At 35.4% G+C, this 17,558-nt stretch overlaps 1 protein-coding gene across 1 annotated transcript in view; it reads left to right on the forward strand.

The window, feature by feature from the left end:
- Positions 1–92: 92 nt before the first annotated feature.
- Positions 93–17,558, forward strand: part of LOC105627922 — a 22,255-nt gene continuing 4,789 nt past the window's right edge. Inside the window, exons 1-4 of the mRNA XM_012209193.1 lie at positions 93–379; positions 5,169–5,381; positions 5,594–5,732; positions 15,253–15,379. Coding sequence (XP_012064583.1) covers positions 93–379; positions 5,169–5,381; positions 5,594–5,732; positions 15,253–15,379 — 766 coding nt within the window. The remainder of the gene's footprint in view (positions 380–5,168; positions 5,382–5,593; positions 5,733–15,252; positions 15,380–17,558) is intronic.

Below are 17,558 nucleotides of genomic sequence, written 5' to 3' on the forward strand. Positions count from 1 at the left end.
TATATATATATATATATATATATATATATATATATATATATATACGCGTGTCTTTTTTCATACACGATATTATAGTCCACGATCCAGCTGCCATGATCTATCAGTCGAGTCATCAAGCGCCCACAATGTCATCCATGAGGAAGACGTCGCCAGGGCCTCAACGTCGTAGCTTGCAAGCATCTCCAGCGAAATGCGCGAAGACGAAGCGGAATGATCGAGCGATCAATGAGGAAAGATGCAGAGGAAGATGCAGGGTACAGTGGAGCGAGAAACACGTGAAGGAGGGATTAGTCCTTGTCCAGGAGGCACAGCTCGCCAGAGTGGTCAAGACGGGACCTATTACAGAGCACTACGAGATCGATCCGAAACCGTTTGCAAGGTACGTTGGTTCACGACATGATTCTTAATCTTCAGAGTCGTGCAAACTGGAAACTGCAAGGTTTTTATCTAATATGAATTTATAAAACACCACTGAAAAATATATATTACCGCAATGTTTCTTGTATTAATATATATTGTAGGTTAATATATAGATTGAAAAGAAATTAACCCTTTGGAGCTAACGCCAAGGACATAAGTACTGATGCTGGATCTCCAATTAATTTATGTTAATTAAAAGACATCAATTAATTTCAAGGAACCAAAATGACATGCCTTGTATAGAATGAATATTTTAATAATAAAAATAATCCAAAAAGAATTGCGGATGTAACATAAAGAAAATTGAATTGCTTAATCATTTTTGATAAAGAGATTCATAATTGAATGGATCCGATAGATCCACGCACAAAAAAATCTACTGTTAAGAAAAGTAATTGCTCAATTTACTTTTTACTTTTTTCTTTTTAGTAAAAGTTATCTTTAATAAAGAATATTTTTTCGATAATAGTTTTAAAATGTACTTATTACAAACTTTAGAAAAGCTCACTATTATTTATGTTAATAAGAATTTTTTTTTTGAAGAATTTTATAAAATTTTATCGAAAAACGGATTTTATCATAAAACTTCTTCTTCGATAATAAATCGAAATACTTAAATCGAATTTGTTTTAATTTAATTTTTATTCAAACTCTTGAATTTTGAAAATAAATTTGATTGAAGTAAACTTATTAGAATATATTCAGAATATACAATATTTTGAATATACAATAAATTTAATGCTTATGATGAACTTAAATTTGGGCACATTTTTTAAATACCTTAGACAAGTAATTAACATTTAATGTACTTTTTTGTGTGCATCGTTAAGCTCCGGAAGGTTAATAATAAGTCCGGAATGCGCTGAATTTCTAAATGAACTTCTTACAAAAATCTGCTGGCAGTTTCACGAGTCGCGCGTTATTTACTCCCAATGCTCTTCGTCGCGGCTCGCATCGCATGCAACGAGCCACGCACAATGATTAATCGCTCTCGGATGCGACGCGTAATTTGTCAAAGCTTTACGCACGGTAGCAATATACGCAACGATACATGACGCGCGTCGTGCATTAATCATATTTATTACATCGCCGCTAATCGCCGCGCGAATTAGGCTCGTAATGATCACCGACGACCAGTAGTGACGGGACGTCTGTCCCGTATAGGGCACCAATTGTCCAACCTGCAATTTCTCTCGCGCTAATAATTTAATTTAGAATCGCACGAAATGCGCCTGTTGCACGCATGCAGGCATTTACGGGTGGGACGCTGTTCGTGACTTACTCGCATGTCGTTATCTTGTCGGCGGGCTTTCGTTTTTGTAAAATTGATTCATTTAATGACTCCTGCGTGTGCAACGAATATTTTCTGAATAATAATGTCGAATTTGTTTTAACTCTCCAAAGCTAATGATGAATCTACTCTATATATATATATATATATATATTATTTTCGCAAAAATTCTTAATAACTATTTTAAAGATGCTCATTAGAGCAATCATGTTATGTTGCTTATAAATTTAATCTGTAGTATTACATACTTCAGTTTTTCAAGATTGTGTTTCAAGATCGATAAATAAATCGGTACACAATTTGCTTGAACTGGAAAATTTATAAAATTTATAAAAATATCATTAGACACCAACTATCCACTTTAAGCGAATTTGGTCTTCTCTTATTTATATAAATCTCTTTGTTAAAAATGTCAAACAATTAAAATCAAACAATTAAATTTTTTTATATTACATTTACAAATTTAGAGTATTTTTATTAAAATATATATAATATTCATTCTTTTGTTATGTAAATTATGTTATTTTAGTTCTTTGAAAATAATTAGTATCTTTTAAATAGTATAAATTAAATAAATAAATTTTACAGATCCACAATAACTGTGTTACGGATTTTAACGTCAGAGGATTAAGCTTCGAAATGTAAAGTGCCGATTGTTATCATTATCTGGAGACTTTAAGTGTGTCAAAGCAGATTTGGATTCAAAGCAGTTCACTCAGTTCGTCGCGTTTGCACGTCAGTATGTCTCAACGACGTGAATAAATAAATAAATAAATCAATAAATATGGGATACAATGTCATATATATAAAGAGACAGTACCGGTTTCTCGGCAGGGTATTGATTAATCGGGACGGTATCGATCGCACGGTTATTAACCGAAACCGATACAGTGGCCTCCCTTTCGAGGTGTGACAAGAGAACGCGCGAGCGAGAGGCGAGCGAGAATTCACTCCTATGGACTTTAAGGCTTTTCATATTCATAGATATGTTAATGCATCGTTTTAATTTCTCAGTTAGCGTCGGTGTGCACTGATAACTTCAAGCGTGCGCCCGATATCAGCCATCGCGATTTCCTCACAGCGTTTGCATCGCTAATGAAGCTGATTTACTTGTTGCTGCAGCGAGCACAAAGGCGTCTCGCATAATACGTATATAAATAGCCCCAGGACCGAGTTACAGACATAATCGCGATGTTTGCGGAGATATTTGTGTGTGGATTTGTTGCGATTATGCATCTTATCGCCTGTATGAATTTCTTTCCCCCTTTTCCTCTATATTTTTTTATGTATAAATAATAAAAATTGATACTTCTATTGATTAACCTTAGAATGATAAAATGATAATATTGCTATTGATATGTAAATTTTACATCCGGGGAATTCTTATTGTAATACACGAAAAAAATGGTTTTCCTGAAACATCTAAAAGTTCAGCTAAATACAGATTTGAAAATAATTTTGTTTCATATCATAAAAATAGTTGTGTTATATTATCTCTAAATTCTTTGGAATGAAATCACTCTAAAAAATGAAATTTCGAGTATCTGTTTAGAGTGACAATTCACTCTAAAAGTTTTAGAGCAGAACACTCAAATTGATTGAATAAGAATAGGTTTAATCTAAAATATCAGTAACTCGAATTGAAACAATTCTCGGCGGCTAAGACACTTTTTATCTACGTTTACAATTAACCGAAGCGAAAATCAAGGCTGCCTTCCGTCAGGCAATAAATTTTCCTAAATTATTTAACCGCGAGAGTCTTCCGCTTGATTTTTTCAACACTTCCCTCATCACCGTCATTACGCGACCAATCGCTAAAATCCAATTTTCTATTATTACTGCCGTACCGATCTTTAATAATAACAAACGCTTTAATCGTTGCACCGTATACAGCGGATATTATCCCGGCGGCTAGACGTGTGTCTCGTCGATCCAACTCTTTGTATACATATATGTGTGAGCGCGCGCGTTCTTTGATACCCACTCTGTGCCCGCGGTAATTACTTTTGGAAACGAGCCTTGAGTCCCGAGGTAAAGGGCAGGAAAAATTACGGCGTATATCGCCCTCTTCGTCTGGCGTCGTTTTCTTTGTTTCTTCGTCTTGCGCTTTTACGTCGGATATCTCTCCGGAATCCGGGAGGGGTGGAAAAATTCAGAGTACACCGGCGCGCGGTCTTAAAATTGGAATCGATTAAAGTTAATTGCGTGGCGCGCTATCAGATGCTCATTATCCTTATCTTCGCGACCGCGAAAGGACGCGAATATTGCCGCGGCGATGAGTCGCCATCAATTTGCACGCGAGGCATGTTTTACGTGGCAATTTACTGGGTGCGACCCTAACCGTAACTTCCGGCTCTCGATCTTACAATTAAACTCGATGAAATGACCCTTCCTCCTTTAATTTAAAGATTTTAATTAATCGATTACAAACAAAAAATATAAAAATCATAAATAAATTTCACAAAGACTTCTCGTTCGTCCACTTTTTAAACAGAGAAAAAAAATAGAACACCAGGATATTTATGATTTCAATGTAGAAAGTTAATGGTATAACCGTCTATGATTTTATCTTATGGACTCACCGTCGTTTATGTAACATACTCTCTCGTGGATGAAGGCGCTTGCTTACTTGAACACGGGTGAAAACGTGAGGTACGCATTACAGGCACAGCCTTGCCAGGCGCCGCTGTGTCGACCTTGTTGAAGAGACGAACGGAATCTTCGATGGCGAGTACAAGATTCTTAACACCATGAAGAACGCGCCCGCGATTGTAAATAATATGGATCATTCCATAACAGAGCATTATGAATAGAACGTTGTCAAAAAAACGAAAGGATGTCGTCAAAATAGCAAACAAAATTCTCATGAAAGGAAAGTCAAAAATGAAATACCAAAAGGTTCGCGCGATGGATATCGAATAGAAAATAAAATTAATAATATTTCATAGAAAATATTCTATACAGCAAATCGATGATGACTGAAAGTCATCTGGAAACGGAGCGTTTTTGGAGAGTCTGAAGTCGCGGAGAGAAGAATGCGAGTGGAAGAAAGAGAGAAGAAACGTCACGGAGAGAAAAGATGCCAGAGAGGAGAAGGTGGCAGCGTTCGGGCATCGACTTGTTTTTCAAGGATAAAATAAATTCATTGTGAAAATATAAACCAATCGATGTTAATGTTAAAGCTGCATCGGAACATCCGATCGAACGAGCAACAGACAATTGCAAATATAAACTGTACCGTCACTCTCCATCATTTTATGCTTCATTTTATCCTCGCACGTGCGCGCGTCGTTCCATATCTTATACAATTTATCTTCGGTGATTTTTTTAACTGTTGATTTGAGATTAAAATATATGGAATATTACAGGGTTACATCTTGCAGGAGAGGGTCTACATTTTTTTTTCTTTCTTTTCTTCTCGTATAAATATTAACGAAGAATTTGTTATACTTAACAGCGGTCAGTGGGCGAGAGTCTACCGCTGCAGGTCACGATCGACCGGCACACTTTACGCAGCCAAGTATTCGTCCAGGAACCGATTCAACGCCGATTGTAGCGCGGAACTGAGACACGAGATCGCTCTATTGTCTCTATGTTCGCAATCGCCATGTGTCGTTAGGCTGCACGATGTTTATGAGACACCGAAGGAAATTATCTTAGTCATGGAATAGTAAGTACTATGTTTTTATTCCCTTTTTTTCTACTAGATTAATATTTCATTTTACATACACACAAATTTTAGCAATATTATAATAATTATTATTACTGTTAGAAGAACAGCGCTATGAAGCAAGAATAATAACGATCACTCATAGTTTGCTTAGTAATTTCAGCATCATCTATCTCTGATATTATCCTAAGGAACAACGATTTCTTTTTTAGCGCGCCCGGAGGCGATCTGCAGACGCTCATCGACGGCGATTTGGTGCCCCTTGAAGGTGACGTCGTACACTTTGTGCGGCAACTAGTGGAAGGACTCGCCTACCTCCACGAGAGAAATATCGCCCATTTGGACATCAAGGTAAGTTCGACCCATAAAAGGTCGACGCGAACTTGTCACGTTTCTCTCGTGTATCCGGATCCCGGAATCGATTGTACCGCCAGAAATTTCCTGTTTTCTCTCAGTGCTTGTACACGACGAGGGAGCACGAGGAAAATGCTGGGAAATTTCATAAATAACTCAATCCATGTGTGACTTCTCGAATTGTCGAATTTGTTGATATGATACCACTAATTTTAATAATTAAATGGCTGTTGTGTTGAAAGAGAAAGATAAAGCGACATAATTCAAGCTACGTCAGCTCTGTTTAAACTGATAGTGACTACTTTAGGAAAATATGTATTCTATTCTTATTATGTCCGATTTTAAATAATGGACGTTCTGTAGAAATAATATACTTAAGGTGGTTCTTTAGTAAAATGTCGAAAATTTAAAGTACCTTATCAGAATCCATTTAAAATTACAAATATCTGCAATCTATTACAAATAATTTGGATAAAATATTAAAACGTGAATATCTTAATGAAATAGTATGGATTCAGAGTTGAATAAATTTTTAATGTTTTTTTTTAACTGAATAAAGTTAAAGTTAATGACTTTACAAAATTAATAAAGTTAAGTTAAAAGTTGAAGGAATAAAAAATTAACTTAGCGTAAGTTAAGTCAATATTGAATTACTTAAGTTAAAAAAAAAGTTAATTTTGAAAAAAATTATTTTTTTGATCATAATGCCCTAATTTTTCTTAAAATGAGATTAAATAACTATAATATAAATTATTAAGTAAATTAAATTTTTAATTTTTTTATTCATATGTGATATAACACATAACGATATAACTACATAAGTTATATAACTTTAAAAAAACAGCCAATACATAGAGAAGATAAAGATCAGTGATTACTTTTTAATAAGTCTTACGCCATAAGAAATTGACCAATTACAATTGAATGCGAGAAGAATTTGATTGGTCAATTTCTTATGATTTAAGGCTTAAAACATCTGTTGTAGATCCGAACTAAGGCTTACGGCATAATCGCCAATCAGAGGGCTGTATTAGCATCTTAAGAAATTACTAAGAAGATCTTAAAATATAAACAGATTACGAACAGATTACGCCCTTAGTCTTATTATAACTTATTATTTTTCTAAGATATTTAAAAGAGATAAAAAAATTTTTTAACTTAAAAAAAAAGTTAAAAAGTTAACGTTTAAAAGTAGCTTAGTTAAGTTAAAATTTAAAATTAATTAAACATTTAAAATTAATTAAATTAAGTTAAAAGTTATTAACTTTTTAACTTTTAATGTTTTAACTTAGTATAACTTAGTATAAATAGTTACTATCCCTGTATGGATCATATGATAGTAAATCAAAAACTGCATCTTCATCAAAAGAAAACAAGATGAAATTACGTATTTTTTGAGGTTAAATTTATATGCAAGTTTATGCAAACACACATGTAAATATCTTTCCAGAATGGCCGTTGACCATTATATTATTTTTTTATGATTATTAAAATCATAATTTTTTAAACTATTATAATCTCATTTTTGAGAAAAGTCTATGATAAGATTTGCATGCAGTTAGTCAAAGAAGCATCTGCGAGCTTTATCTGTCATTTAAGTTATACGTGAAAGTTATACATAACAAAAGTTATTATCAACATTTTTTTTCTCTTTTATTTACCATAGAATTTTGCACACATTTCAGTATTTCAATTTCATTATATACAAAAAATTAGACATTTCTATGGTAACTCGATTTACTAAAGAATCACTTTAACGTGGTGATGGAGGAGAGTTTTAATTACGATCGGTCGTTATCGTGGAAAACGATAAGCTCTTGGAAACAATTGGAATTGCTATTTATTGCTGTACACGGAGAAAAGCACACATACGAGTACGGTCGATGTCGATCATAGGGCCTCCTCGATCGCGATGCGATTCAACGAGAAGAAAGAATAAAAATCACTACCCGAATACAAACGAAATCGAATATACGAGGATAGTTTTATCTCGTTTTCAATTTACTGCAAGCGCAGCGGATTGTTTCGACATCCACGGAAATCGAACTTGCTTTTACATATATATTCTAGAAAATAAAAAAAAGGATGCTGTGGTTCACGTCATGTTCGCAGCGATAAACGAGGATGGAAAACGGAGTCGAAGAAACTCTCGAAACTTGAGACACCTCTGCGAGCAATGTTTTGCTCCAAGTCGACCGGTGTTGATTTCATTCGCTGTTCATTCGCTGCTCAGCGAAAAGAAGCCCGTGTTTCTATGTATCCATATAAAGACATATCGTCATTTCAGCATAACGTTTTCATTGATGTTGTAGCATGAATTAATTTGAGATTCTTCTTACGATAAATTCGGTCATTCGCATTGGATTAGTACATATTAGAGACTTCTTTGTATAAAATATTTATACAGAAAGAACGGTTTTGCTGAGGTAATTAAAAAGTTAGATACAGATCTGACAATAGTTTTGTTGAACCATCAAAGTAATTATATAGAATACTCAAACTGGTTGCTAAAATGCCAAAACTTTTTATAGCATTGTGTGTCTCTGGCTTTACACACATTTTATTTTATCATTAACTCACTAATCAAAGAACACGATGAACAACACCGAGCCGGATTAGCATTGCGAGGTGAACGTGTGCCAGGTTATAAAATACCATATGGATCATATGGATATTCGCGAAAAAAAAATAAGTTGTCGACAACAACATGCTGTGAGATGCAGAAGCTTCATACCGTAAAGTGCATTTTGATTCGACGAGGTCGTCGGAATCGCTCGTTACGGATGGGAAGATACCTTCTCGTTATCCTCGCGCGAGTAGCTCGTGAAGGAGAAAGAAAGAGAAAGAGAAGGAGGGACAGAAAACGAGATCATCGAGCCTTTAGCAGCTCGAGCGACATCCTCGAGTAAAGTAGTGAGATACTCGGCGTCGTTCGACAATGTCCGCTTGTGAATTTTTTATTTGTAATCTTCGCGCGCAAGTAAGGTCGATTTACATTACACCAAGCCGAGAGTTCGATTACTCTCGTGCGAAACAAAGAGTCCCGGTCGACCCTTGGTCGACCGACGCGATTAATTCAAAGAGCGAAATTAATCGCACGAATCAGTTATGGGTCGATTGATGTTTATCGCGCGAAGGGGTGATGCAATAAATTAACTTTGACCTACTATGAGCTGCTCATTGCTCAAGTTCCCGACAAATGGGTACCACCTGATTTATTTCGTAAGCACTTCGACGGAGTGTTCGTACGCGTCGTTGCGTACGACGTGAACATTATTCCCGCGCTCCATAAACACGCCGCTGCCGTATTTGGCGGTGCGGCATATAGGTATAACACGTGAGAGAAAAAGAGAGAAAAGGAGCTGCGCTGTTGAGTATTCTCGCATGAACTCTGAACGAACCGTGCTCTACGTGCGCGATTTCCTCTCGCGATTTCTTCTTGCGAACCGTGCGGGGGAAAACAGAAACTCTGGCGAAAATAAAAATAGGAATCGAATGTACTCTCTAAAATCTTTGGAATAGAATCTGCTTCTAAAGAGTGTTGCCTCAATTTTTGCCTCCTGCTTCATTTATCTACGTTTCTGTTATTCTCATCTTACATTTGACTTTTAAGCTCCAATTTTTATTTTCGCCAGAGGAGCTACGAGGACTCTCGCTGCATCGAAACGTTCACATAAAATCCACGCTTCGCGGAGAATCCATGTGAAGAGAAAACGACGAGAATCAGAGCACGTATAATGGAATTATTCAGAATGGATTTCGATCAAAATTATTTAATTATTTTTTAGATAAGAAGAACGAAATAATTCCGATAATTCCAAATAAAGAATTAAAGATTATTAGTACAGATGATTGGATTCATATCTTGAGATCTGTTCTTTTTAGTTTTTGTACTGTAAATTTTTTTTTTTCTCTCCAACATTCATCTTTCCTCTTTTTCTCCAACGTGGAGAGAAAAAGAGACAAGATGAGGTTCAGTTTGAAAGAACAGACCATTGATCTCGTGTCGGATCATCGCGGGATGCCACTTGAGTTTGATATCGCCCACTACGATGTCTGTACGGGAGCGCACTGCAGAGATATTGCACCAAGCGAGAGATCACTGCGAAAGATCGCGAAGAGTTCGTGGAGAAGAAAAAAAGGGGAGAAGAAAACGGAGCGCGCGGTGCCGCTTCTTACATTGCAGTGAACGACGGCCACGCCCTGTTCCTTCGCCAATTGTGCACGCACTCTCGGTGATTCACCACCTGGTTTCTTACCTCCTCCGTGAGATACCGCGTTTGGCCTGCCATAATCGGAGCAACTCGATAACTCGAGATTTTGCGCGCGAGGGAAATCGTGCGACGCAAAGCGGCCGCAGCGAAGTTTTCGGATAAACTCAAGACTTAGATAAAGATTCTTATAACAGAGTCTGGTCACGAACACTTTTGTCAAAACAAGAGTGAGAAAGAATATTATGTACTGTTGCAATCTTCAAACATCGAACTGAAGATGTACATCTAGCTGCAAACTTGAACTGAAATCTATTGCGACGTTAGAAATTAATCGTAATTCACTGATGATGGCTCGAAAAAGAGCCGAAGCGAATGTATTTTATATTAGAATCAAATGTAAAATAAGAAAGAAAAGATTGTAATAAATAGTAAGTTCAAAACGCACAAAGTACTACGATATATATGCTTTCAATCGCCTGTTATTAAATAACTTGTAATTTATTAATATATACTTTCTAAATCTGAATCAGTGGATAATCACTGATATCAGTGCCATGTATGCCACTGATAATCAGTGAATTAAATATGAGATCTTTACTAGCTAATCTTTATTATGTGATCTAATTAATCTTGTTTTAATGCTTAAATTCAATGAATATTGGAAGATTGAAATTAATGTACAAATTAGTATTTTAGTTATAATGCTCAAACATTCTTCCTTCTTTTAGTTGAACTTCACTGATTATCAGTGCTAAGTATACTACTGGATAATTAGTGACTATCCACTGATTCAGATTTAGAGAGTACGGTCTTTTTTCATATATGATTTCTCATTCTAATTTATAATATCTTATTCATCCTAACTTATAGCAGTATTCCAAAACTCGACTCTGTCAATTCGAGTATCATTTTATCTTTATTGTTTATCGAATGAACAAGGATGATGAACAAGGTTGATAAACAAGGATAAAAGATACTCGGAACTGACAGAGTTGAGTCTTGGAACGTTTCTCTGAAGTTAACAAAAACGACGGGTTAATCAAAAGTTTGTCATCTTGTAGCCAGACTGTTAGGGTTTCTAGATTTAGATACATCAAAAAGGTAATTAATTTGTCTGTAACACTTGGCATACGATTTTATATCTGAGATGTATTGGCATAGATCTTTCCACCGATTTGATTCAGTCAGGTGCAATATATTGAATTATTTCACGGAGGACAAATGGTTTCGATTGACCGATCAGACGACTTTGACATATCATTTGAGCCCACGCTTCTGTTTGATCAACGCAAAAAGATTTCGTCGATCAATCCGTGTGGGATTATCGATCGTATCTTTCTGAAGAGTGCGGAGAGCTGATCATCGGATATTTACCAAAATCATAACGTTAAAAAAAATTGATTAACAAAACACCCAAGGTGATCGCTGAGATCAGAATTCAATTTGTCATTTGCAACTTGCGAAATTTATATAGATGTGATTAATTAAAAAATCAAAATGTAACAGTTAATGTACAGTTTCACTCGTATATATGAAATACATGTTTATTTTTTTATGTTAATATCATTGGACATTTTTATTCTAAATTGAAGAGCTTACTGAAACAGTGGCCTAATCTACATTTTTACAAAATTAAGTATTTGTTTTAATTTTTCCAAAATTAGATATTTATTCAATTCCAATACGGGATCAAGAATAAAATCTCTTCAATATCATAGTCTAAATATTTGATTATTATTTCTGGGACATGAAGAGTATTGTATAAATCGTGTTTTCTATTTTCATTATAAATTGGATTCGCGTATAACGCGCTATGTTTGAGCTTTTGATCGCGTCATCTGATCTCTTCGAGTTCTCAAGTAGCCGACCTGAATGAGAATTACTTCGCACTATCTGCTCAATCGACAGTCGTTTCACGGAAAAACGAGATCTGGCGGAAAATAATCTCTAAAAAGGCCACGAGAATAGTAGTCGAAGATGGGCGGTGTTTGCCGTTTTGATTAGCGAGCGTGATTGCGAGTCACATTATTCTTTATAGCCTTCTCATTAGTATAGCCTGCTTGTCATTCGGTTGCACGCATTTGCAAACTTTTGTGCGATATTATTGCGTCTGTAAAGCCCGACGTGCAGAGAGAGCACAGCCGCGTAATATTCTCGCCACGTAATGGCCCCGTCGAGGGAATTACGTATCTCCGAGGGCCGGCAGGATTTATTTTTATGTCTTTTGTCATTATTTATTAGTCGCACGCGTGGCCAAGAGAAACTTTGAATATTCAGGCGCGCCTACGTGAAAATGCCCAAGGCTCCTCCCGCTAAAGCGACGATGATGCTGACCGAGCCGAACGCCGACGACGCTCGAAAAAGGGTCGTCCTCCGTCGCGCTTTGTCTTCAGACGAGCTGAACGTTCGATAAGCTCCTATTTACCATGAAAAAAGAAAACGAACCATCTTTATACATCGACACCTACGGGCGACTATAGTTGCCACGTTATGGTATCTTGCTCAATCAAGTTGTTGCTCCACTTGCGAATACATGCGATGTACATATACGTTGATACTCAGATTGTTCACTGAAAAAAGTGTTTGATATATATGTGATCTTTAATTGCATAAAATGATTATAGGAACTCTATTTTCATAGTTATTATAACGTTACTAAAAAAAAAATTATATTTATAATTTTTTACGTCGAAAAAAATAATATGACTATAATTCATGATAATCTTAGATATTAACTGTATATAACTATAAAGGTATAAAAAAAATTGTGAATATTACCTTTCGATTTTTACAGAAACAATTTTCACATACAAATTTATTCAGAAACAGCGGCAAACAATTAATTTCTCAAAATAAAAAATGTTCAATAAATCATTCGCCATTAGTCTGCTAGCTGCCGAATTTGGTCATATAGTGGCGAATAATTAATTATTGAACATGACCTTTATTTTAAGAAATAAATGTCAATATTTCTGAATAAATTTGTACACGGAGAAAACTGTTTGGTTCAATTAACTGAAATTCTGGTGGAAGATGAATGATCCAGAATGTTAGTTAAAACTACTAGATTTCTAATTTTAGAATTCTATTGTATCAAAACTCTAGTAGGTTCAACCCCTTCCAAAATTCCCGATCGCTCATTTACCATCAAAATTCCAGTTAATTCAATCAAATATTTTTCTTCGTGTGTGTAAAAATCAAAGGATGATTTAGAACTTTTTTACAATCAGTATTTTTACAACTAGTATTTTTTTATATGTATTTTATAAAATATAATTATAACATTATAGTAGTAAAATTATAAAAATGGAATTTCTAACTGTAATTATTTTACAATTATTTTTAATATGCAATCATATATAATTACAAATATCATTTTTCTCTTAGTGTTCAATCAAATGCAAATTCAACCAATCTAGCGATTGGTGAAAGCCGCGATATTAATCAATATATAGAATATAAAATATGTCAAATCGAGATTGTTGCGATCTAGATTATGTCAGCAATTATAATAATGCAGCCTTCGGTAGTCAGCAACCTTCATTACATGCCGGTTACTACTGACGATTTATGGTAATTGGATTGTCGGCATGTCTTTGAACGGTACGATCCACTGCAAATCGTTAGTGCAGTAGTTCGTATGCTCCTTACCCTTCATGCCTGATACGTTTTTATAAATTATCTTGGGATAATATCATGCCAGCCCGACTTTCGCGAATAATTATTTCCCTTATTTATGACCGATTTGGCCGCTTCGTCGCAATACAACAACCCGATTGTAACCGGTATCGAAATTTATATTGACAACAGATGCTACTATTTATCAGATTGTCGTAAAAACAGCACATCTAGAGACCCTCCTATAAGAGTCTGGACACGAGCCGCAATTTTGCACATGCAGGGTAGTAATTTTAATACAAATCTGCGAGGAAAAAGAACATAGGAAGATATATTTACTATTTCTTCTCTTTGTTATTCTGTTGTATTATATCTATTTCTCTCTTTCTCTATTTATTTCTCTTTATTATTCTATCTATTTCTATCTTTCGCTCTTTCTTTTTCTCAGGAATTGTTAAAATATAACGGACCAATAAAAAGTGATTTCCAAACTCTTAAAAGATCTCTACACGGAGAGAATTTTGTCTTAGAATTTAGTCCGAAAATACGGACTATGGTTCTGGGACATTTCAAACAAAATTTTATGTAAATTTATCTCATTTATTAATAAAAACTACAATAAAATATAGATTGATTAAGAATTAAGATTGATTAATTTTAAAGCATGGTAAAAATCTTTAAAATATTGTACCACAACTACCATATTTTCAGGATAATTTTAAGATAATTCTCTTCGTGTGCATCAAAGGCGACTAGCTGGGCCCGCACTGCGCTCATTGAACTCTCCTTTGTGAACTCTCTCTGTCGCGAGATATATCGGAGTCATTCTTTCGAACATGGAATTCGAAGTAAAGGACGATTATCGGATGCGGAAGAATGCACTATGTATCTTCGTGCGCATCTCAGAAACGATCGTCGAAGCGCGGTCATAGTATCGCGATTCCGTAATTTACACCAAAATTCCATTCACCGGCGGAACCGGCAATGATACCAGGCGTTCTGTAACGTGATACAGAAATCGCTTCCTGACGCCGTTAATATGCTCATGCGCCCTTATCTGCGCGAATATGCGGAAGACCGATCGCATCCCTTTGATTATGACCACAATAAAACCGGCGATAGATAGTTGAACTCTTCGAGATACGAACGCGATCTCCACAAAGATACTCTGTTTCGCGAGATAAGATTTACAAGGTAATTTAATTGCACGATGAGGCGGTTAATAGTTTAGCTTATCAGAAGTTAAACAGATCAACTTTATAAAGTAGAAAAGTAAGAAAATAGAAAAAAATTAAGAAAGTTATATCAATATACAATACTAATCTCACATATCTAGATACAGAGTATTTATTATCTGGAAAATCTGGAATTTTCAAGAGATTTCTCTCTTATCTTCGAAAATTGAAGATTTTCATGGAATTTTATTGGTACTCATCAGGAAAATTTTTGAAATTTTAAATTTAAATTTTGTTTTTTTATAATATTATTTCTTTTATCTTTTTTTTTAATATAAAATATTGACAATCGATTAGCAATAAGTATAGCATAATTTATGCACATTCTCGTGTTTTTATTTCCCTCGGAAATTTTTATTAAAAAAATCAGGGTGAAGGTAGAAAACATTTCCATTTTTCTCATACATTATACGTGTGCATAGAAATCTTTTTTCTCTGATTTCTTTACAGCCTCAAAATCTGGTCATGATGGGCTCCTTTCCGGATTGCGATGTTAAGTTATGCGACTTCGAGATTTCGAGAGTGATCCTCGAGGGCACTGAGGTCCGAGAGATTCTTGGTACGCCGGATTATGTCGGTGAGTGAGTCTTCTAAAATTCTTAGTACTTACTATCTACTCTCATTTACTTAACATCGAGAAGTTTAATTTTTAAGTGGCACACATAAGTTATCGGATTCACTTTAGAAAAAAAAATATATATATATATATATATATATATGTACATATAGATTGTCCCATTTTAATTTGTCCCAAAATTTTTTATTTTGTAAAAAAAAAATGCTTTAAATAAAATTGATAAAAGTTGCATGAAAAGTTGCAAATGACGATAAAATCAATTTTCGAACAAAATTAATTTTTTAAGATCATAAAGATTATCGATTTATGATTACAACGAATAAAAAGAACATAACATTGCATAACATATTCTATTGTGACGTACTAAATGTCGACATATTAATGTTATTAAGATTTCGAAAGTTTAACATGCTTTATAACTCTTTTCCGAGCACAACAATTCGAGTTACCCGTTTGAGAGATCGGTGCTGATAGCGGCTTGACAAACTCTCTTAATCAAAAATATAAAAATAATATAAATTGCTACATTATGGCTGTCAAGAGACAGCACGCATCGGGCATTATTCGGTGCCAAGGAGTCACCGTGACGTTTTGAAGGGGAACTCGTCCAGGTGGTACGTCCGCGCTCTTTGCTCTTTGCCGCGCGGCTTAATTGCTACCGATCATTATCTGGATCCGCTAATTGACGATCACCGTAGCGAGATCGCAAATATAATCGATATTAATTGACACGTTAGCCTCATTGCTCGCAGACGTGCGCCTTTAATAAAGCTTGGGGGCCCCGTTACGCACACGCACATCAGTGATAGCCCTCTCAATCCCTCTTTCCCTTCTGCTATATAATTGACGTCGGTCTCTTCAAATCGTGCCGTTTTCAGGCAAGGTAATCGACGCGTCGTGGCCTTTACGTCGCGGAACGAAATAAATAACAAAATCAGACGGCCAATGAATTAATGTTCCTCCTTTGTATGAGATCTTTTCCTTTCTTTTCTCTCTTTCTCTCTTTATCTTCGTCCCTCTCTCGTGAAAATTGAGATCTTGCGGGAACAATGCTTCTTCGTCGGATCCGTCATAAGTCCAAATATGATTTGCAATTTAAAATGACGCGTTCCTTCGGATTCGCTGAAAAATTATTTATCGATTAATCATTGCCGATGTCAACTTCAATCGGTCTCGCCCGCCCACTTATCTCATTTTCTCATTTGCTGTATAGCGAAATGTCAAGCGGCGAGATGTCGGAGGTGGTAACAGTTACGACAGGGTGCTCCAAATCCGTCTATTTAACAGGCAGAACCGGTAGACACTACACTCGCCGTGTGATTTAATTTATACGTGTCGCCATCGCGCATGATCGCATACTGTCTAAATAATAGAATCAGCGAAGTTGATGGTGGATAGTTTAAAATTGTATTATCAGCCGAGACAATTCAGTCTGATGATCTGACGGCGATAACTTGGAAATTATTGCAATCATATCTTAAAGTTTTTCAGAGGTTTCACGCAGAATCGGGTGACTACCCTAATAGCAAAGCTTGTGGAAGACAAATTTTGAGCACAGCCTGCTACCAATTTTTGATTACAGAAAGGCAACAAATTGTTTATATTATCTGACATTGTCAGCAAATTGCTGTCAGAAATATGACGAAGCCTATTATCTAGACATGGTAACAGATTGGTAGCGAAACCGAGCAGTCTTACATAATCTTACGGCAGATCGAGAGCAGATTGAGAACAGAACCTGATTCGAGCAGACTCTGTTCAGTTTCTGCCAATCTGCTGGCCTGTCGTCAAATTCATAATCAAATACGGACACAGATGGCTATGATTTTGTAATCAAAATCTAATCGAATTTGCTGCTAATTTGGCCCCAAATTGTTAACATTTTGCTATCAGGATAATCTTATAGCGAATTTGATTGGATGCGCTTAGCATTCAATTGTTGCACTCTTTAAAATCGTTGTATGTAAATCGACGTAAGATATGAAATTTAATATAAATGTAGACACTAAAAAAATGATGGCATTTTGGCTTCGCTAATCATTTATTTTCTTTTGTATTAAATATATATTGGGTTGTGATTTATTTTGATATTATTTGTATCATTAGAATGATTTGTATTATACATATTTATATATTTTAATATCCTGATTGTATTGGGTTGTCCGGAAAGTTCGTGCCG

Source organism: Atta cephalotes (genome assembly GCF_000143395.1).
Source record: "Atta cephalotes unplaced genomic scaffold scaffold00011, whole genome shotgun sequence".
NCBI lineage: Eukaryota > Metazoa > Arthropoda > Insecta > Hymenoptera > Formicidae > Atta > Atta cephalotes.